Below are 23,514 nucleotides of genomic sequence, written 5' to 3' on the forward strand. Positions count from 1 at the left end.
AAAGCCGGCAGCTGAAGCCCGCTAGATGTTTTAATCGCATTGAGGAGGCCAAAGCCGTTACTTGAGAAGGGTTGCTAAATATTTAATGACCACCGGCAGCACTTTGCAGCGGGGGCCGCCTGACGTTGGTGATTACGCTGCCTGCCTAATGCGCCCATAATTTGACGAAAGGTTGCGCTAATAATCTTGCGGTGCAAATTCTTGCTAATTATTTAACGCACACTCTACCACACTGATTTTTTGGATTTCCCGGCATTTCCTGCGGAGAGATCGCTTTAATCTTTGAGTAACGATCAAAACCAAGGTCCTGTCGCCTCGGTGGTTTCTGCTCAGACAAGATTTGTGCTTGTATAAAAATAAACAAAAACCACAACATTTTCTATTGAGGGGGTAGGATTTAAATATCCTTTTTTTCAATGTTTCATTCAATGCAACTTATATAAATAAAAAAAACCTAAGACTGTTCCTTGTCATCAAAATCAAAATAACAAATTTGCATCTTTCCCACTTTCCACCATTATCCAAAATTTTCTACTCATTAAAGCAGTTGATGTCTGTTGCTAAAAATCGCGAGGCATAAACTTATGTTTTGGAGCACAATAAATTATTTCAAAATATCTGAAAAATTATAATTTTAGGGAAAATTATATTTTCCTTAATTAATGAATCATTTTATTTTCTTTAAAATGCCATGAATATTTAAAAAAATTGCAGCACTAAAAATTTTTATGATTCTTTTACTGCTTAATAATAACCATAATCACGATGATACACTTGATGGTGACTCTATGCAACCAGCTGAGCGCATAGAGGCAGCCGGTTGCCTGCCTCCTCTGTTAGCAGGCGCTCGCGGCGAAAGGAATTCGATTCAGGCAGCAGTGAGCCAATCTAAAACGATCATCGGCGTTTTCTGTGTTGCAGAATCCATCAGTATGTGCGGCCCTGCAGTCATTACTCGAGGAGAAGCAGCTCACCGAGTTCCGCCAGACGCTGTGAGTAAAATACTGTCTGATTAAGTAGGTCTAACAATGAGGGGTTTGTCGATACCGACGTGACGCTCCAGCGGATACGTAACGCTTTTGCTCGATTTGTCGCCCGAGGATAAAGCCGAGACGTGCAGAGCGAGACAATTTATGTCCGGCTGCTGTTGCAATCGTGAAACTCGGGACTTTCTTCAGTGAAATGGACGCCGGATGCTCTCTAGAATTTTATCCGTCCACTTATGACAAAGGAAAGCATTTTGATAAATATTTATACATCAAACAGTGGATTGCACTGAATAAGTTTACACTGACGTACTGCTCCAATATCTAAAGCTAAAGGGATGGCATAGTGAGTAATCAGACTGATTAAAGCCCGATACCAATCATTGCCTTCAGCAAGCGGCAGGGGTGGTTGAAAAAGTTTTTGATTGATGATGAACATCCGCATAAAAATAAAGTTATATAAGTCGCGCTAATTTATCTCCAAGCCCTGAATTGCGAGCCTGCATACGCATTTTTAGCAGGCTGGCTTGGCGTAAATCACCGACGAATCAAGGACGAAAAAAGGCAAAAAATTTTAATCACGCGGAAAGAAAACTCGTTTGCAAGCGGGGCACGGATGCTACACTGCTGCCTCGGGCCGGGATATTAATTTTCCGCGGTTCTGACTCATTTTGCTGCATACCTTGGCAAACAAAAAAGTACTTCTCCTAAATCCGGGCCGGCTCAGCCCCCACTTTTTCCGCACAAAAGGCACCATTCTCGAGGAAGACGAAGCAGCAGGCGCTTTTTCGCAAAATATAAGGACCTTGCTGCTTGAGCGAGCACGCGACGGTGAAAACTCTTGCTTACCCCTCTCTGCTACGTGACAAATCGCTTCTCTTGTAAAACGCAAGCATTTTGCGAACAGCCTCATCGTCACCATTAATTATCAAGTGCTCGACTCATTTTTAACTCACGCTTGCCAGACCGCGTGTGAAATTGCGTTACGGAGCAAAAGCGAAAGTGCCCTGCTCTCGGGACCAGAAGACGCACGCAGAGGATATTTAACATGACCCACTCTAAATCTACTTGCCCAGCGGGTTGGCTCTTAATTATTCGTTTTAAATGCGTTCATGTTCACAAAATACAGTCATGTTTTAAGTAATGACGCTAAACAGTACGTGCAACTGCTAGTATGAAACAAAATTCATTTTACACCATTTTTAATGGTGACATCTTTTCAGCAAAATTCTGCGTTCAAGTTTTGGGTTTTCATGTGAAATTTAGCAAAAATCGAGATGATTGTAAATTTTTATCACAGTTACAATAAAACAACGTTGGAATAGGATACGATATTATATACTATAATAATTTAAATATTTCTCTGCATATAATCATTGAAGGCATTCCGGAATCAAGGGGATTTGTAGTTTAGTACAGAGTTTCAAAAAGCTGTTGAATAATTTAATTATTATTTATTATATTAGACACCAACGGTGTACAACACAGAGTACATTATATAACGATATTATTTAACTGCAATTTCTTATATTTAGCAGCTTGAAATAAGGTAGTTGTATTATTTTTACAATTGAGGAAATGATACATGTCTATACCGCTTTCATCGCAGAATTGGCAAACACAATTAGCAGAAACATCTAGATGGAAACGTTTGTCTTTACATAACAGAAAATGATAACCATGGAAAGAGTATCTCGTAAAAACACTTCGATCTTTACAATAGGGTAGCCACCAGTTCTTGTTTGTCATAGCTGGGGTACTGTAAAAATTAGGGTGAATATTTTGTTTTTTATGCATCATATTATCCAAGAATTTAATATAAACAGGTGTGTCCGGCAGGGAGAATTTTGTCTTTAAGTCATTTACAAAATAATCAGTCTCAACTAGATCATATACAAATCTTGATTTCATTCTCTTATCGACACATAAGGCTTTCTTAAAAAATCTAGACTTAGCACATTCAAGATTATTTAAGTCTTTTAAAGTCAAGTATTTCCAGACAGCTTCAATACCATATGAGGCAACAGGAGAAATAGCTAAATCAAATAATTTTTTGGCTGTAACAATAGAACTTTTTGACAAATTTTTAATTTTGCCTGTAGCAAATATTGAGGCTTTAACTCTCTTATCAATATGTTTACTAAAACATACACCTGCAGTTTGGAAAGTGACTCCTAGATAATTAATTGAAGAGCAGAAGGTAATTTTATTCTGTTTTTCCCAGTTCAAATCTACTTTGCTATAACGACCATGACCACCGGCTCTAAATTTCATGACTTGGCATTTCTTTTCGTTTAATTTTAAACATCTTATAGCTAGGTAGTCTGTAATTCTGGGCAGTAAAATGGAAAAATCATTTAAATTTTCACTTAAAAGTACAATATCATCTGCATACAAAATGCATTTAACGCCAGGGAAATCTTTCATAATATCGTTAATATCACTGATAGCAAAAATGAACAGGAAGGGTGACATGCACCCTCCTTGTTTAACCCCGTTTGACTGTAAAATTTCTTCAGAAACGGAAATACCATCATTAATTAATAGAAAATTTACGTCAAGAATTTCTGCAAGCAAGTTTAGCTCTTCAAAAGAAAAGATTTTTGTATCTACGACTTTCTTAAAGATAAATGTTCTACTAATAGAATCGAATGCTTTTTGTAAATCTAAAAATAAAGCGTACAGGGGTCTCTTATTTACAATTACTGTTGAGTGAATATGTTGAATAAGTAAATTTACAGCTTGTACAGTAGATTTCCCTTTAATAAAGCCGAATTGATTTAATGGAATATAGCTGATTAGAGAGGAATACAAACGTTTGTTAAGCATTTTGTCCAAAAGATTAAACATAGAGGAGGATAAATTGATCCCTCTATAATTGTTTACATCCTCCGGACTACCTTTGTTTTTAAATAAAAGCTTCAAATTAGAGAGTTTCCAGGAATCGGGAAAAATACCATTCTGAAGGCATATATTATAAAATTTCGTTAGTTCACTATTTAAAACTACGTTTAACTCTTTCAAACATTTATTTGTTACCAAGTCAAGCCCTGGTGCTTTCTTAATTTTTAGTTCCTTAATAGATAAATTTACTTCATCTTCTAGGAACCATTTAACAGTAGGATTTTTAGTGTAATTTATTAAAAGGTCTTTTAGATTTAGAGAATCTGATGCGCTTAATTTGGCATTGTTGTAAATCGCTCCAAAATGAGCCTCCCATTCATGCATAGGAACATTATTGACTTGCGTAGTATCACAATTTTTATTCAGTAATTTAAAACAAAACTTCTCGGAGTCCTGAATTATTTTTTCATCACTTTTATCAATGAAGAGAGACTTCTTTACTCTGCATAAACCTCTGTAATACTTCTTACATTCGTTGAAAATTTCTAAGACTTCATCTCTTTCAGTATTTTTACCCGGATATTTAGAAAAATTATCTGTGAAATCTCTCAGAAACAATAAATCTGCTCTCGCAGAATAACAGTCAGCGTCAAACCAAGGCTGACTAATTCGCTTTTTGTAGCTGATATTAGTTCTGGAATCTTGAATAAGTTGTTTGATATTCTCATAAAATTTATCCACTTCTAAAGAGCTAATATTGTCTTTTAAATTACTCTTATATGGGAAAATAGCAAGTTCGTGCATTCGATCGAAATCAATTTTTACCACATTGTTAATATTTGCTAATTTTAAAGGAGAGATATCTGAAATGCAAAAAGTAAAGCAGAGCAATCTGTGTTTCCTAAGGAAAGAGTCAGTAATTTTTAATTTCATTTGATGAATGTTTTTAGAACAAAATATTAGATCAACCACACTCGAACCATTTTTAGCGACATATGTCTTCTCATAAGGAGTAGGATTTGCTAAAAATAAATTACTGACCATAGCGAAATAAGAAATCAAATCACTTTTCGAGTTGCTCGTGTCAAGTCTACAGTTAAAGTCTCCACAAAAAATGGTGGTATCAGGATTATCAATGTACACATAAGCCTCAACTAATTCATCCCATAAATTATTTAAAGAGGTGTGTGGTTCAAAGTAGCAGCCTACAATTGAAAATTTATCAAAATTTAAGATCAGAGAATTTTCTAGTTTATGATAATTTACCAGCTTGCCAAGTTTAGAGTTATAAAAAATTGATACACCTCTTAAAGGTCTGCCTCTGTCATATTTAACCCCAAAAATATGTTTACTATAAAAAAATAATTTAAATGACCATTTTAATTTAAATTTAAAAATATATCATCTGTATATGTAAGACAGGAGGTGTTACAACATCTTATGTAGTACGAACTAAACGCAGTTTTTTTCATGCAAAGGTCAAAATAAACCACAAGAAATGCAGTTGGCAAAATATTTATTACTAAAAATCCCTTAAAAGAACTTTGAAACTTCGGCTTTGCTGACTCAGCACAGCTTTATTTTATTTGCAGCTGACTTTTTGCTCTTTTCGGCCCTGCGTTGTTGCAAACTTTCCTCTTTCTCCCATAATTAGAACAAACTTGGCTTTTTGATACAACAGTGTTTTGCGAGAGCACCACGTCTCAAACTTGACACAGTCCAAGATTACGTATATCTTTTAATTAAGTAAATAAAAGATAAAATCCAGCCCCTTTTTTATGTTTATAGGCTGGTTTCCCGAGTTATCAAACGATGTTCTTTCAAACTAAATTTACCAACGAAAAAGAATAAAAAATGGGAGGACACATCATTTGTTCAATATTTATGAGGCTACTTCACTCTAGCTCTGCAGAGTTTCAAATAATATAGATTATTCTTCTCTTTGAATAATTTACGTGTTCATTCCAATACATATCATTTGAATATAAAACCAAAGCAGTTCAAACGACGTTGAATAGCTTCTAAAGAATATTTTAGTCTTCATTGATTGCAATAATTCAAGTCTAAAAAGAATTCCACGTTATCTGCTGGCTCACTTTATAACAATTTTATGTCTATAAAAGCCGTGATAAATTTGAAACTTTCACCGATAGACAAAAAATAGCTTTTAATCATAACTCACAATCTTTAGAAACGTAGAGCAAACTTTGTCGCGTGATTAATAAAGCTCCTCGTAATCCGGACTTTGTGGGTGGCGAGTGTCAATTAGCCGTGAAAGCGTCCCCTTTCTAATGATCGGAGTGGCCGGTGGACGCCCGCATCCCGGTGGGATCCAGTGTCCGCTGCACATACACAAAAGGGCGTGTTCCGTCTGACCTCATCAATCATCGTCGATCCAGTTGACCCGCCGCCGATCGTGACTTGGGCAACAGACGCAAACAGCGTGTCAACTTTCGCCCCCTGCAACGAGCCAGACGTGGAATTATTTGCCGGGGATTACACGCCTAATTATGGCACTACGCGCCCTGGCGCTTGGACCCCATTTTCGGTCCAGATAAATCTTCATTTAAATTTAATCTGTAGTCCTGTGCGTGTGTTTCGCTCTGGCTGCCCGCTAATCCATGCCTGCACTAATGAATGTTTATCCAGCGGGCGCATTTTCAGCTGCTTTCTCACCAAATAACCGGCTTTTGCGGCTGACGCTTATTGCGGGAATACATCTCGCGACTTTGGTTCACTTCTCGTTTGCACACCAAAAGTTAGCTTCATGATTGTTTGGGCTGAGTTCGCGAGAGATGTAGACCAGAGATGCGCAAAGTAGAATATTTCAACAGCTATAACTGTGTTGTTTCTTTAGATTTTCATGGTAAAAAAGCTGTAGGGGGGTTAAGAAAACCTATTAAATAATAATAACTGTTACAATTCATTAGTTTCGCAATTTGGAGAACTTGCAAACATGTTGTACGGCCATACTAAACTCTACTGATAAATTTTGTAAGGAACAGAATAGTCCCTCTAGAGACAATCCAATCTCTCAAAATACCTTTTGCTTTATTAACTTTGGTAATTTTTTAATGAGTTGACATTTTTAGTATAAAAATTGTAAAAATCCTAAAAATCTGGCTCATTTTTTATCGTTTTAAGCTTTATAGATGGTCTAAAACTTCAAATTAAGCATGCAGCTCCAAAATGCAATTTTCACTCTTTCACTTAATGTTAAAATACAGAATAAATCTCGTGCGTTTAAAAGGTTTTAAAGCCATGGTCCAGCGATGACTTGTTGAAAACTAATTGTTTATTTGCTTTGAATTGTAATTGATTGTAACTGTCCGGTTAAAAACTGTGGCTGTGTTGAAATATATTTAATTTAGCCAAATTCTAAAAACAAATCATCTAGTTCCACTCCGCGCACCTCAGTTAAAGGTCATGCCTTGCTCTCCATCCAGCGTTTTCGTCTTGTCACGTCTCGCTGCGGTCAGGCGGCAAAACGCTCTCTCACTCGCGGTATAAATCACGTCAAGCCTGCTCTCACAGAATATTCAAAAGACACAGCGGCATGACAGCATATCGACAGGCATCCGCGGTGACCCCTATCAATCATGGCAGGGACACTACGAAATTTCTTATTTCCCCGGCACAGCTTACCTCTTTGCCTGAGGATGCGAGTAGAGCACCAAGATTTATCTGCATTAGTCGTGTTTGGCATACAAAGAGCCAACATGATTGATTGATTATTTATTTACCGAGTTTCACTGTCCTGCTCACGTCGAACATGATCTCTGAAAAAGATAAAGTGAAGTGTATACACCTGGCTCCAACTGAGGTGTTACAACAGAGATTTGTGAAATAGATTATAAAAAAACATGATTCATATCAACATGCCAAGACAACAAAGCGCGAATATCGGTGTCAAAGTAAATATTAGAGACAGGTTTTGTGTAATATTCCATGTTAAACTACGCCCACCGCAACAACCTTTGTTAGAGGCTTAATTGTTTCTCCTTCTGGGAATTTCCATTTCGCACTCACAGGCTAAAAAAGGTTAAATGCTCAGCATCCCTTGTTTCCATTTTAGCTCAAATGCATGGTATGTGTTGCAGGAAAAAAAACGTTGGTAACATTTCATTAATTTAGTCCGGATATAATTGTAAAAAACACGCAAACGAGCCAAGCCGTTGGGAAAAGACTAATCTACTATGCAAACAAAAACAGTGCAACAAAAGGCGGTGTTTGGCAGTGCCACGGGCGGTGGAATGACTCGGAATTTGCGAGAGACAGAGAGAGCAGTGCACGCCGGCGGAGGTAAATTAATTGTGTGGAACCACACGACTACGAGCGCGAGAATTCGTGCGTGGTTGGCCGCGTGTGGGCCGGAATGGCATCAATCTCGCTCTCAGGCACACCCACTACCTTTTATCTCCTTCGTATGCATGTGTTCACATTGTTTATGCGATTGTTCGCAGGAAAAAACTGCCATTGGCCGAGCCCCCGCAGGACAATTCCTACTCGTACCTGGACGACATTGTGGACTTGCTCACAGAGACAAATCAAGGCAAGTGCTCTCTTCTTGTGTTCAATTATTTGTTAACAACAAAGCAAAAAAATTATCGCTTGCAATTTTTTTAATTCATGTTTTTTATTTTGCCTTGAAACGTTTAATATATAACAGACAAAATTTTTTAAAGTTTTTGTTAAAATTTTAATTGATAGTTTTTGGTTTTAGAAGGAATTCTCTTAAACAAACAGTTTTTCCCACTGTCATATACAAATTATTTGTAATCCGATGCAGTAAAAATGAATTTTTCCCTAAATTGAGCTGACAAATTTTTACACTGCCAGAAATGCTCATCATGCAGAGCTACATGCTGTTTCGTTTTTTTTTTTTTGGAAAAATGTAAGCAGATTACAAGTGCCAAGCAGCATCGTTTCATATTCAAATGGAATTTTAGATGCGACCTCTTTTTACCAGAATATTATGCAAATCACTTCGTGGCTTGCGTCATTATTTATGAACATTGCGCGGCCGCGATTTTCCATCCCCGACGTTGCCACGACTCAAGAACCGAGAAACGCATTATTTCCCTTATAAAACATGCACACGCCTTTACATTCGTACTTGGAAAAAAGAGCCTACGTTGGAAAAATAAAAATTCAGGAGAGCAGTACACTCCAGGGACTTGGAGCACGTGCTACAGCAACAAGCAGTTTTTCTTATTTTAAAAACACCTTTCGTTGCAAAAACAACATCACGGCGATGAAAACAAGTTCCCTGCTGCGTAGGAAAACTCCGATTCATGAAACATTCTTTGCTTTAAAAAAAGACCATTATCCGTAAGAATTTCCAATACAACGCCGTTTGCAACTTCGAAAACCGATCGTATTGGAGGATAAACACACTAAAATTGCACACATACGAGCAAAAACATTGGTCGAGAACAAAGCGGTATAATTTTCCACGCCCCCAGTGAGTGCTCAGGCGAAATGAAAATGTAACACAAGCGCATTTTCCATCGCCGAGGCAAACGTTTTTTGTTTCACTTTTTCGCTGCAGCGAAAAAATCTGCTAGCGAGCGAGCGAGCGTGGTGTGTGTTTGTGTATGTTTGTGCCACCAACATGTGTTCCCGCCGACTTATTATCATAATTCAATAAAGCATGGAGTGAAACTTTTATACTCGCCCGCCAATTCACTTACCTCTTTCTCCGCGGCACCCTCCCGTGAATACAAACTCGCTTTGGCTTGGCAATAAATTTGGCGCACATCTGATACGCTTCGCGCCACAAACTTCACGTTATGTGCTACACATAACCTCTTTGTGGCAATCTCTCCGGAGATTTTGTGTCTTCGTGGTTGTACGTTTCGTATAAGACAAGACAAACCACAAACTTTTTCTTCTGATATTTTCGAAGCATATGTTTGATGTATGGGTTACTCGTTGTTTTCTGATAACCAGTCATGTTGATGCGTGTCCTTGCTCAATAATTCCAATTTGAAAAGCTGCGGTGATACTAGTTGGATTTAATGCATGCAGTACAATATCTACTTCAAATTTGTATTTATTTTTAAAAAAGAGGCATTTTACTTGATGTTAACTTAAAGTACAGCTTAACAAAAAATTTGAAAAATCCATGTTACCTCAATTTGAAATCTATATCTAAAAATTAGGAAAAAGCTCACAAATTTCCCAAGTTGCCATTTAAATTTTTGAGAAAATCGGCTCAAATGTGTGCATGCCAATAAAGCGGCGAGCACTGTTGCGACAAGAGGGATGGAAATCAAGCGAAAAATCATCTACAAAGAACTTTTTAATTTTTCTAGAAATTCTGCAAAATCTAAAATTTAACTGTTCCTCGGCCCTGATTTTATTATTGCACACTGTAAAGTACATCTCTGAAACTTTGCCAGTAATTTATTTCCAACAAGCAGATTTTACTCAATAATCTTTCCCAACAATTTGTTTTAACTACATACCAAATAGAGGAACAGTACACCATAAGTATGCCTTTAATTATTGGCTTCCACTGGGTACTTATTTTTTGAGTAGACCACATTACTCGAATAGGTAGAATGTGAACTGAATACCAACTTTAAATTTTCTTACATGTTTGCTAATTAGAGGTTAACATAGATAATAATACTCCCAATTTGTCTTTTGAGGATTCGGATGATTCTAAGAAATTTGTATTCAAAAATATAGAGACGTGATACAAGTCTGCTTTTACACTAATTAATTTACAAACTATAAATGATTTTATTTTTATTTTATGACCCAGACTGTAAATTCTGCAACATATATTCTTTTTTTATATATTTTATTAAATTAAAATTGTTATTAAATGTTAATATTCTTCAATGAAATAAAAAATAAAAATAACAGTAAAATATATTTAGTACAAATTTTATGCTGTACAATTCAGTTTAAATTATTTGCATTAAATTAAAATTTAAAGACAAACTGTCTAAGGTAAAAATAGTAGCGACTAGAGACTTACCTGCTTATAGTTTAAAGATTTTAGAGTCTCTACTCTTCACACAACTGTTGCTTTTAAAAATTATGTTCTGCAAAGATAAAAATTCCACGATGCTTAGAGTTCACCTTTGTAGAGCTCTAATACATACTTCCTTGAAGCTTTCGCTTAATAAATATAATCAAGCAGCTGCTTCTCTCTGCAAAGAATTATAATGCTGAGATGCAAGAAATATTTAGATGCACGTCTGTAAAGTTAGCAGTTATTTTCCTCCAGGGGCCCAAAGACAGCTGATGATCATGCATATTCATAAAGCTAACAGCTCCGGGCAAATGAATTTCCATAATTTAAAAAGTTTCTCGCGTGATGGGCAAAATAAGGGTGAGCTGAGCTGAGGCGAATCTGAGCAAACTCGCGCTACCGGTTAATTTGCTCTGTTTGAAGCGAAACTGCCAAGGTTGCATCTGCACGCACGCGGAGTTCAAATTGCACGAGAAATAATATCAAAAGAGAGCGAAAGAGAGGTGCGTTCCATCGATTTTCAGGGCCAATCAATTGATTTCGCGCGTCGCAACACTCTTCCCAAGAGATGGACGCGGCGTTCCGGTTTCAGCTGATGCTGCAGAAAGGAAAGTGTTGCGGGCTGCCTAACAAGCACTTTCCGGCCCGCAATGTAAAGGAAATGGACACCATCCTGCGTCGCCTTTGTGCCGACCACTGCCGCTCCCTTGGACCGAATTTATCACTGTTCGCCCCGCTATATTTAATTGCATTTGCCAAGTCGGACTAGCTATGTTGGGGCTGACGCGTAATTGCATTATTATTGAGTTAAAAGGGTTGTTTGCCAAGTTGTCCAGAGTCCACTCGCTCTCCATTACGTCCCCCATTAAGCGCAGCCGGATTTTTGTTTGCGAATCACAGTGCAGAGCAGATTGGCTGTTAATGACTTGCAAAGCACGAGTGTATAATTCGATACTCGGCAAACGTGACGCTTTTCATATATGGTCCCATTCATCACTGAATCTGAAATCTGCCATTATGCTTGACGTTTTATGAAGCTTTGACAGATGATGGAACTTGTGCCTCGGCTGAAAATTGTATTGATTTGTCTGAATTTTAGGATTTGATCCATCACAATAAGGCTTTAAAATAAAAATTGAATTCAAATTTTTCCTTGCCCTGGACAAATTTAATTTCAACATCATATCCTGCATTGTTTTCTACTTCAGAAAAAACTGCAGCCATCAAATAGAGGTCTAAGTAGTTCTAAGAGAGACAGGAAAAAATCTAACCCATCAGGCTGTGTAATAAAACCGTAAATCATTAAAGATTAAGATGTCTCTTGCGAGCAAAAGAAAGGAAAAACAAATAAAAGTTGAGCTCGTGCTCAGCCTTGCAAAAACTAGAGAGTAAAAACCATACAGAGCAGCCACTTTTAGTTTGTTGTGAGCCCTTGGCTCTCCACCTATAAATCTGTCGATTTAGACCGACGGAAGCTTGTTAATAATTAGTGATATTCCTGTCGAAACAAATTGCAACACAAAACTATCCTTGATTCGACAATTTTTAACTCTTATTGTGCTAAAAAAAGCTTTGATGTGATTTTCTGCAACAATTATTATTCTTTTTTATGTTTCTTGAATTTTAATCACGAGCGAGTTCAGGTTTTTTGGAATACGTGCACGTGAGTCCATAAATAAGTCTTCAGCTTAAAGCAAATCCCAAATTACACACGTACACGCCGAGCTTGTTTCTGTGAAAACAAGCAGCCGCCCCTAGACAGGACAATGGCGTGATTGCTGTGCTAATCCCTGGGCATTATCACTTCATTGTGTAGTTCACAATGGACGGTAATAGAGGCAGTAATTGATTCAAACACACACACACACACACGATGACGAGCCGAGACTATTTATTTACACTAGTTGAATGCGGCAATCAGAATTTCGCGTGCTAGAATGACTGCCTGCTGCGCGATTCATGCTCACGCGAAACGGGTCACTGGAGAAACTGAATCGCGAATTTCACGATGGGCTGGGAGTGCATGCAATCCTGGAGAGTAGCTGTAATGCATTCAAATGCATTTATGGATGATTCAATTCGTGCAAAACTTGATAAATATCGAGAGCAATACAATACACAGCCCGCGGAACTCTTCTATCGAATTTAATTAAAAAAACCTGCACCGTGTCAGAAAAATAGTGGAAGAAAATAATGTTAACAATACAATTTAAGAAAAAAAAACGGGGGAAAACTGGACACTTAAAACTGCTGGGCACCGAATCAGCTTCTCTTCATTTACTTCATTTTCATTCTCTTACCATTTCCCTGTCATGTCCCTTTCAAATTTTAATTAAAATTACATCTGTGTGTTTTCAGATTCTAGTCCTCTTTTAGAGCAGGTTGGTCGTCGTCTAATCCAGAAATGCTTGGGCCACTTGGAGCGAGCTTTCCGCAGCTTAGGGCCAGATATGCAGAATCTGCTGACGTCCCTTGATGGCGTCCACGACGTCCTTCAGGGTGACGAGGAGCACGAGGGCCCCGAAGAAGGCTCGTTCGTGTGCAGTGTGATCGCTCCAGGCGAACTCGAGCTTAGCTTCAGCACGGCGCGCAAAGGGGTGGTACAAGTGCTGGCCGGTTCTCTCACCGAACTGGCCGAGCGTCTCCACGGGACGCAGGCAGTCGTCCAGACCATCAAGCAAGACCGAAGGGACCAGTCTGGCATTTCACACTACCTCCTTAGCATCTCGATCCCCCATCTGCATTCGTGTCAGGTGAGCATAGAAGCATTTTATGTAACACAATTATAACTACAGTGTGGTTTCAAATTTTCATGTGATATTTTATTGTAAATTCATTTTTCTTACCTTCTGCCTTGATTGAAAAAAATTTAACAATTATTGAGGGAGTGGAACAAATTACCAAAGAAATCTAATATTTACCGTCATTTGCATGGTTTTTTGTTAAGCCCTTTTAAAATTATAACTTTAATGTTTTAACTTAAAATAAACATGAAGCATGAAAAAGAGTAATTTTGTACAATTAATTTATGATACATAGAGCTAATCATATTCAACCCGAAATTTTTAAAACTCAGACTGAAGTTGAAAGCGAAAAGCCAAGCGTGTCCACGTCAGCGTCTGACCTGCGGATGTGCGTGGAGACAATGTGCAAGGCGTTCCCGTGGCACTTCGTCCTGGACAGACACCTCGAGTTCACCCAGCTAGGCAGCGGCTTCATGCGACTTTTCGCAAACGAACTGACCCAGTACGGCCGTCACGTGGGCACTTACTTTGAGCTGGTAAAGCCCAGGGTGCCGTTTTCCTTCGAAGCCATCCTCAAACGCTCAAACACGCCCTTTCTGCTCGCCATCAAGAGTGTCAACGGGTCCACAGACTCGAAGGCGGCTGAGGTAGGAGCCATTTTACATGACATTTTATAAAATTATTAGGTTATGTGCATTCAAGCATTATCAGGAAATTATTTAGATTGATGTTCCGTCAATTTTAAACGAGCAATGTCAACCAATTTCTTGAATCAATGCTACGTGTCATCGTCAACCTCGGATTTTGTCGCAATTGTTAATGCAAATCTACTGGTTTTGCATATAAGTACCGTGGCTGCGGCGTCACCTGAATCAAATCAATGAGCGCTTCATCTCATTAGCTCAGCGTTTTCGTGTCAGAAAGCGATTTTGTCTGTGACAGCTTGTAAGCCCCAGCTGAATATGAATAAAATGCACTCAATTTTGAGGCTAATCTTGAGGCGACGGATCGATTTGGCTCACAACACCGACTGAGGTCGAACAAGCAAGCCGTCTGGCTGACGAGCAGAGCATTATTCATGGTGCCGAGGGCGCGAGCTGAGCTTATTCAAAGCCCGCGAGATTTGGCCAGCAGCTAGCTAGCTGCCTGCCTCCGTGTGAAAGAGAGCGGCCTTATTGATTGCTGGCGTCGCCCAGTGCGATTTGTTATTGTGTGTTTCTCGCTCTTTATCTTTTCACACCGGCATGCCAAGATTAGCCAGCAGTTCTTTTGAACTGCTCGCACGAACACCCGCGAAGTTTTCCAATCAGATTTCCCACTGCAGAGTAGGGAAAGCAGATGAAAAATTTTCTCTTCAGGTGCTGCCAGGTGGAATTTATCGGATGAGACTTGCTGCGAGAAAATTTTCTTGCATCCGTAAAGCTCTTATTTAAATCACGGCAGAGATGCCCTCGTTTGAGGGGTGTGCTAGAATTTTAAAATATATATACATTATTTTGTTGAACGATGCTCAAAGGAGAAAAAAATCCATTTCATCAGCAAAAACCAGTTTTTCAAAGAGGCGTTAAAATTTATCAAAAAAAAAAATCAAAGAGATCAGCCTCGCTACTAATTTTTACGTCCTCGATGCTTATAATTAGGTTAGCGTCAGCTGCGTCCATGAACATTGGTCGGAAAACCTAAAAAAGGATATGTTCATAGCAAATTCAATAGAATATTTTTTCTCTGCTGAAATTGTTTTCTAAAAGTTGGACGAAACTTTGAATATATCTTTTAAGTATCAAAGGAAATCAGCTCCAAACAATCAGGCGGCATGCATTGTGCCTCTACAGAAAATCATTCGCAAGAAAAAAAAACTCCCTAATAGAAGCTGCGCACCGAAAAGAGGCATCAAAATCCATCAAAAACATTCACAAACCGTTTCCCGAGACATTTTGCAGATATTAACATCAATACCATAAACATAAATTGGTGTTAGATATGAAAAACAGATATTGATTCAACCGAATACTTGAAGGAGCCAACAATGGGAAATTTTTATAGTAAAATTGTTTTCCTGTAAAAATCTGATTAAAGGCGATCTATTTATCATGCGCTTACTTTCTAACAATGCCAAAAATTTATGATGATGAAACGTATGTTTTTCAAGAAAGAAAACTGCATGATTAGGGCCCTACAAACTAGATTTTTCATCTAAAAATACAAATTCCAATGCTTCCAGGTTTTTTGTTGGCAATTTTTCACAACCCTCGCGTGCACATTTCCCTCCTGGTCTTCCACGTCAGCGATGCAAGGAAAATTAAGTACAATGAAAATGAGGCAGTAGTGATGGGAATCTTTGAGAAAGTACCTATCGAGAACCGATAGGTAGTTTTTTTTCACTACCGAAAAAATATCGATAGGTTAACCGAAAAACTATCGATAGTCAATTAATCGATAGTTTTTAAAAAACCTTTAAAAATGCGTGTTTTTAATCCCGGAAGTAAAAAAACCGGTTAAATTTGGGCGCACCAGTTTCAGCTGGTAAAATAGGCGCGCCAGTTGCAGCTGTTTAAATGGGTGTGCCGGTTGCAGCTGGTAAAATGGGCGTGCCGGCTGCAGCTGGTAAAATGGGCGTGCCGGTTGCAGTAAATTTAAAGTTCGCACCTAAAATCGTGGAAAACTGTTTATTTCATTTATTTATTAAAGGTGGCAGCACTCGAGCACTCATGATTGCTCCCTCTACCCTTGTTTAGAAAATAAACAAAACAACTATGACGTCATGCCATTTCTTTTGTCTTATTAATGATGACTTTTAATTGATCAATTACTTTCAATTTGTAATTATAGAGATAAATTGCTCAACAGGAAACTCATATAACAATATTAATTTATAGTATGTATAATTGATCAGGATTTTAAGTGCATGCAATTAGCCGCCTTTCCAGAGTTGGTGTGACTTGTTTACCGCATTAGTGTCAACCACCTGTCTCGGCTGTCTCTAGCTGTGTTGTGATTGAGTTTATTATTGCTTGATTTGTTATTATTTATTTTGTTACTGTTGTGTTTGTTTTAAGTATGTGCAATGTGGGAGTGACGAGTGAGCGAACGACAGCTGTTAAAATGGGCGCGCCGGTTCCAGCTGTTGAAATGGGCGCGCCGGTAGCAGCTGGTAATATGGGCGGGCCAGTTCCAGCTGTTAAAATGGGCGGGCCAGTTCCAGCTGTTAAAATGGGTGGGCCAGTTCCAGCTGATAAAATGGGCGGGCCAGTTCCACCTGTTAAAATGGGCGCGGTGGTTCCAGCTGATAAAATGGGCGCGCTGGTTGCAGCTGTTAAAATGGGTGTGGCGGCTCAAAAATCATGAGATATTTTTTCCGATAGGTTTTGACCAAAAATATCTAAAATCGATAGGTGATTGAGAAAAAATACCCATCGAAATATCGATATTTTCACCGAAAAATATCGATAGTTCAAACTATCGATAGGAAAATTCCCATCACTATGAGGCAGCCAGCGCACATGAATGAAATCTTTTGAAATACGACCACGGCATTTCTCTAGAATTGAGCTGCTAACGTCGCGCGTCGTTTCGCTTGTCAAAAGCCTGCACTGGCCTAGATTTATGCGCACGTTCTTTAATAATGCGTGCAGAATGAATGCAAAAACGGGAGCTCTACTCTTGACTCCTTTTCAATCGGGCTTAAAGTTGCGTGTAAATAAGCCAGCCGTGCATTTCCGCTTTGAATAAGTTTGACCTTATTTTCCAGAAGCATTAACGTTTAGAGGGACAAATGAATCGATTTGTTTCTCTCCAAAAACAATGTATGATGTACCGTTTATTTAAGATTAAAAATTCCAGCTTCAGTTGAAATATAAACCTTGAATTGTGTTAATTTAAAATTTCAGGGCATGGAACTGAAAGGACAAATGGTTTTCTGCCCAGAGTCGGACTCATTGCTCTTTGTGGCCTCACCGTTCCTGGACGGCCTCGAAGGACTCACGGGGCGCGGCCTCTACATCTCAGACATTCCACTCCACGATGCGACGAGGGACGTGATCCTGGTTGGCGAGCAGTCCAGAGCGCAGGTATGACAATTTTGGCCGCAGCCAACGCATCTGCCCCCATTAAGCCGCAGGTCAAATATTAGCTTTGCTCTCCACGGCAATTTGTCTCCTTGTTCATCGCCTTATCAACATTAATCAGAGCCCCCTGTATGCAACTCTGCAAATATTAAACCGCCGCCAAATCCCGCAACGCTATGAATGTCGACACCAGTTCACTTCACTTCAAAATCGTGAAACACGCTGGACAGATGACGTGCACGAAGCAACATTTTTCATATTACTTTTGTAGTATCGACCCAAATAACCAGTCCAAGTTTTAATCATCGAAACGGCGGGGAAAAAATCAAAGCGCAGATAACGTTTCAATATATCTGTCGACAGTTGATGTATGTTCGATTTAAAATCCGCTCCCACTGCGTTTATCTGTGACGTGATTGGATTGGGATCGGAATTCGTCTTTCTCATTTTGACGGGCAAAAAGTTTAATTCGCGAAGGCCACCCAGCATTCGCAGTCATACTGGCGCTCGGAGCAGCAAGCGGACAGACTGAGCGTTCATTATTTTATCATTAGATTACGGCCGGAGTGAGAATTGTAATTGAATTCTCCATTCGAGCGCGGACCCAATGCGTGGATTACTGATGGCGAGCCGCTTGCAGAAATGGCTGCCGAGACTAATATCCGTCCTACGATCGTGTTTACTTTTTCACCCGCTGCAATGAAATGGGGATTTGGCAGTCGGCAAAAAAGGTCCGAGCAAACGAGAGGGCGATGAAGAGCATTGTTACTCACCTGAGCAATTCCAATTTTGTCCTGAACTGCACGAGTTTCATAATTGTAATGAGAAAAAAGGGGGTCCCGACTGCTTCTGATTAAATATTTTTCTTTAAAAAAGTCAACAAGCTTATTGACAACTCCTCTATACTAATAAATTAATAAAAGCCTAAATTATAAAAATTTGCAGAATATACAGTTTATACAAACGAAAACAGCACCGTGTCAAGAATTGAGGTTAACAATTATTAAACTTTTAATTTTACAGGTCGAGTTAATTTTTAAAAGCATCATTAACATCTTGTGCCAAATAGGGTCATAAGGGACATGAGCTATTTTATTATTGTATATTTTATTATTGTCGACAGTCACAACGTATTGTGCTCAAGAAAGTCGTTGGATAGCTTTGTTGTGTCGGTTTTGTTGTTTTTCTGACTCGCGTTCCACGCTTTGCCAAAAGTGGACTGTGTCTGCTCATCAATAATTTCCTTCCGCGTTCGCCAAGCAGCCATAAGAACCCAATTGTATTCACGCACGCTTTCTTCTTCCGCCCTTGTTATTTCAGTGAAGGACTTAAGGCTTTCATTCTTTATTCCTTTTCTGGTTGCTGCCGCGCTAATCGATAGTTCATCATCTTAATTGATTGTCATGAAAAGGAGAACTTTCCCGGGTTGAAGGAAAATCGGCGCAGCGAGCGAGTTTCCAGTTAGCAAAGCCCTTTGGCACGACACGTAAAATTTACGCGCGCGCACGTCCATAAACGCACAAAGCTGCCGGTGCTCGGCGAAACTGAATACGTCTACGTGTGTGTGTATCCTTTTCGTCGGCGGTGTTGACGCAATTTCACGGCCCTGAGTAAACTTTGTCGAAATTAATTGCAGTTGGTGCCAAAACAATAATGGCGAGACAAAGTGGGGGAGGAACACCTTAATGAGACACTGTCGGATTCATTGGAGAGCCGAGAGAGGGAATGTGAAAGACGACGCAGCCTACTCATTATTTTAATTATCACAAGAAGGGTTTATCAATAGAACAGTTCTCCTTGGCTGAGTTTGCTTTCGTAAAAGGCGGAGTTATATCGATTTTCACGATTGTTCAAAGTTGGCTTTGAGAACCAGTTGATATCTGCAAATGCCATTTGCTTAACAACTCTCAAGCAATTACTCGAGCACGAGAAGCAACGCTCACGATGACCCTAAACTGGCGTGTAAATATTCATTTATGGACGGGATGCTCTTAGCTCAATGACTTTGCCTCCTACGGGTTGCTCGTTTTTCCATTTTGAAAATACAACATGCCATTGGGTTCATAAAAATCCGTTCTTAAGCGTCTGGAGGTGTGCGTAGGTTGTTGAGCTTTTGCTCTTTCAAAGTATCTACCTTGACGTCAACAGCTATTTCACAATCCCAATTGAAATGAAAAATTAGCACTAATTCTGTCTGGTAAAATTGAAAAATTTCTTTGCGCGTAGGATAGTAAAAGGCAAGTGATTTTTTTTAATTCTAACTCTAAAAAAGCTCACGGAGAATTTTTATAAACATTTGCTAATATTAATTTGAGCCAAAAATATAATGATGGACTAAAAATGATGTATTTTGCAGTGTAGATAAATTAGGGAGTCCGCGGAAAAACATTAAAAAAAGCTTAAACTGCGTGCAGCAAAGCGGATTGTGCTTCTCGCATCTCCTGTGGAAATTGTGTATGGCCCTCGAGGTAACAAGCAAACCAGCTGCCTCTGCTCTCTCTCGAATTTTCGCTCTGCGAATATTTTTTCGCAAGTGGCACGATTTTGTTTACCCTCGCCTGCGTCTCATATTTGTGAAATTCGGTCGGAAATCCATCGGGGTGGTAGTTGCGCAAGGATTATCTGCGAACGCAGGGCATGTGCTTATTTTCTCACATATGTAGCAACTGAATGCGTTGCTGGCGTGCGGATATCTATCATCTCATTCCTATTTACCGCTCAATTGACTTGGATGATATATCAAATATCGACCTAGCTACTCCTCCTCTGTGCGCAAAAAGCGCCCAAAGACACAGAGAGCTCTCCATCTTCGTCGTCGTCGTCTCGCCTTGCAAGTTTTCCTCCACACTGGCGACTGAGAGAGTATCGCAGCCGCACTGTAGGGATGTGCAAAATTGTCAAACAGCCGTTCGACCACGAAATTGATTTTCTAGGTGTTTACTTTAAACTAATAGAGAAATTGAAGCTACAATCTATCGCAGTCTAATGTGATGTTAGTGTTAATTTGAGTTCCACAAACAAAAATTAGAATGAAATGTGATCATTAGAATTAAGGCCTGAGCTAAATTATACTTTATTGTCCTATGCATATATTAAATGAAAAATTTATTAATCACGAGATTGATCAAGAAAGCAGACATTCTCAGTTTAATATTGGCGGCTTCACATAAAGTTACATTATTTTTGTCACAGTTCAAAAATGGTAAAACAAGCAATATGTAAATTACAGTTGATACAAATACAGCCGTTCGTCACAGTCATGTGACGCTGTTTATTTTTACAAATAAAAAAGTGGAAGCTATGACAGGCGAGACGTGTGAACAAATAATGTCTGTTTGTAAAAAAAGCCTGTTTCCAGTTCTGGCCAACCATTGCAGAAAATGATATTTTTTTATTGTTGGTTTTTGTTATTAAAATTGTATCTTGAAAGAAGATTAATCTATTATAATTTTCTATGCAATAAATACAGAATATGCATTAATTAGAAAAGTTAAAATACTGTTAGACCTAAATAGGAAATTAATCCACAAAATCAAATAACAGAAAATAGTTATCTTTACGATCTTTACTATAGATTGACCCTTGTCATTTCCTTGTAATTTTTCAATTGTTATTTTGAAATATAATTAATTTTTTCCAATCATAACCGCGTCCCGCTGTAATTGTTGCGAAAACTATGTTTATAAAGAGATATGATAATTTCCCAAAATGGTTTTTATTGCAAAAAAATCGTTTCCTAAAGGAAAAAAAGAATGCGTATTTTACTTCAGATTTTGTTCAATAAACATATTTCAGAGAAATTAAACAGCCAGTGGCAACAATAAAATTTTTAGCACAGTCCGTTTTCCACATCCCTCGCAACCGCGAGCGAGAGATGCATACTCCGTCAAACCACCTTTTTTTCTTTTGTGCCGTCAAGCGTCGACTCGATTTTCCCGACCCTTTAATTAAATCGCAATGCAGCCTGAGGTGCCGAGTGGAATTTTTCGGGTTAATTAACAAATTCTCACGCTGCGAATGAGAAACTTCGCCTCTCATAGAACTGAAAGAGCACGCTAATTTAATTTTGCTGTACTGAATTTGGCAGCTAATTGTGTAACGGAAGACAGAGATAATTTTTGTGTCTCCCGGAGTAGCGGTGGAGAACCTAATAAAATATTCCATTACACGCCCAACCGGCGCGCGAGGCTTTAATTAATTTCATCAGCAATTAGAACAAAAGGGCGAATTTACAACGGCTGCAGATGAAACCAGGAAAACTCTTCTACATTTGAATAGGAACGTGGGGAAGGGTCGATATTCTTCTTTCTCCTGGCACGCGCTAATCCTGCTCTCTTACATTTCTAATCAAAATGAATCCTTGGAATTGAAATTGACTTAATATACAACAGCTGTGCAATTCATCTCCCACGATGTGCATTTGTTCATTTGAAATTGCCCTCGCTATTCTGCCGTGTATTCGCTTGCGTGCGCAAACGGGATTAAAATTGCTGATTGGATATTATATCGATGAAGCAATATCAGCGTAATCCCAAAGTAATTAGCTCTGGGCACTCTGCGCTGCTGGATCATATCCATAAAATCCACTTTGGTGAATTTTAAAAATTTTGCTCGAATTCCACTTGGAGGCAAAATTTATTGTTGCCCTGCAAAATAAAAAAGAATTCCTGCTTTTTTGACGTTTTGATTTATTCAGTTATTTTCGCAAATATAGTTTCATTTGGATGTTTTTCAACACGAACTGAATAACAATGGTAAAATTGCTGAAAAATATGCCAGACGGTTTCAAATTCAGATGCCAGACACGAGTATTGAGCGCAAATTGGACGTGTTGTGGAGCGTCGTATTTTCATCCTAACGAGTCTGCTTTTTGAAACAAATACCTTTCGTTCCGACTTCTCCGGAATGCAAGCGCGTGAAGAAGAAACGTCAGGAAGAACTGCAAACGTGCCAAAACTTGTGATCGTAAATTTAAGGAAAAATAGCAGGCTCCGCTTTTTATTACCTCTGCGCATCCCGTTTGAGTCAGTCAGAAATATATTGCCAACCCACACTTTCCGGGCTCGAGTTTCGCACACGACTGATATTGAACCTGAGGCAGCCGACAGAATAGAATGAAAATAAATAAACGCTGGAAGTCGGAAATATATTTGCAGTGCAACACCATTAAAATCCACCGCTCCAGTTGCCGTTGGGAAGGGAAATCTCCTGCTAGGGATTACTCAGTGAGCAAAATTTTTTGCTGATGAGGTGGTAATCCCCGATTGACCCAAAACGGGGACAAAGCGTGCGTGCATTCTTCTCGGCAGCAGCCACGCCAATTTCACACCCGCTGAGTGAATGGAAAAATTTGATTGCAGGACGGCCTGAAGCGGCGGATGGATAAGCTGAAGAGCTCGATAGAAGAGGCCAGCCTCGCCGTCGACGCCGAGAGAGAGAAAAATGTTAGCCTTTTGCATCTTATTTTCCCTCCAGATATCGCTAAAAGGCTTTGGCTGGGTGAGTTAATGTACCTTCAATCGAGACTTATTCCCTTTCAGTGCTTTGCATAGGAAGAGACTCTTCGTCGACTGCTTCTTCATTCACGTCAAAAATATATGAAGCACTCTCACACTTATTTAATGCTCCTTGCCTCGACAGATCGAAATGTCTCTTTTTTCTATTTGATTTCAATTAGTGAGCATGTAAAGTGATTTCTCTGATAAGTTTGCTTTTCGCAAAATTGTAATTTTTCAGAGAGGCTTATGAAGCAGAGGGGGCGTTCAATCTTGTTGCCTAGCTACGCTTAAAGGAGAAAGTAATATATTATTCAAATGAACTGGCAGAGAGTTCCTGAAGAGGTAGCTGCGTTAATTAGCATTTTGATTAAAATTTACAACTAATTTATT

At 38.9% G+C, this 23,514-nt stretch overlaps 1 protein-coding gene across 2 annotated transcripts in view; it reads left to right on the plus strand.

The window, feature by feature from the left end:
- The window catches only part of Gycalpha99B (guanylate cyclase 1 soluble subunit alpha 2), a 54,052-nt gene that overhangs the window by 24,828 nt on the left and 5,710 nt on the right, over positions 1-23,514 (plus strand). For both annotated transcript variants that reach the window (XM_065489632.1, XM_065489633.1), the window contains exons 2-7: positions 922-992; positions 8,294-8,382; positions 13,177-13,571; positions 13,895-14,209; positions 17,450-17,629; positions 22,987-23,125. In XM_065489632.1, the coding sequence (XP_065345704.1) occupies positions 922-992; positions 8,294-8,382; positions 13,177-13,571; positions 13,895-14,209; positions 17,450-17,629; positions 22,987-23,125 (1,189 nt within the window). The remainder of the gene's footprint in view (positions 1-921; positions 993-8,293; positions 8,383-13,176; positions 13,572-13,894; positions 14,210-17,449; positions 17,630-22,986; positions 23,126-23,514) is intronic.

Source organism: Cloeon dipterum, chromosome 4 (genome assembly GCF_949628265.1).
Source record: "Cloeon dipterum chromosome 4, ieCloDipt1.1, whole genome shotgun sequence".
NCBI lineage: Eukaryota > Metazoa > Arthropoda > Insecta > Ephemeroptera > Baetidae > Cloeon > Cloeon dipterum.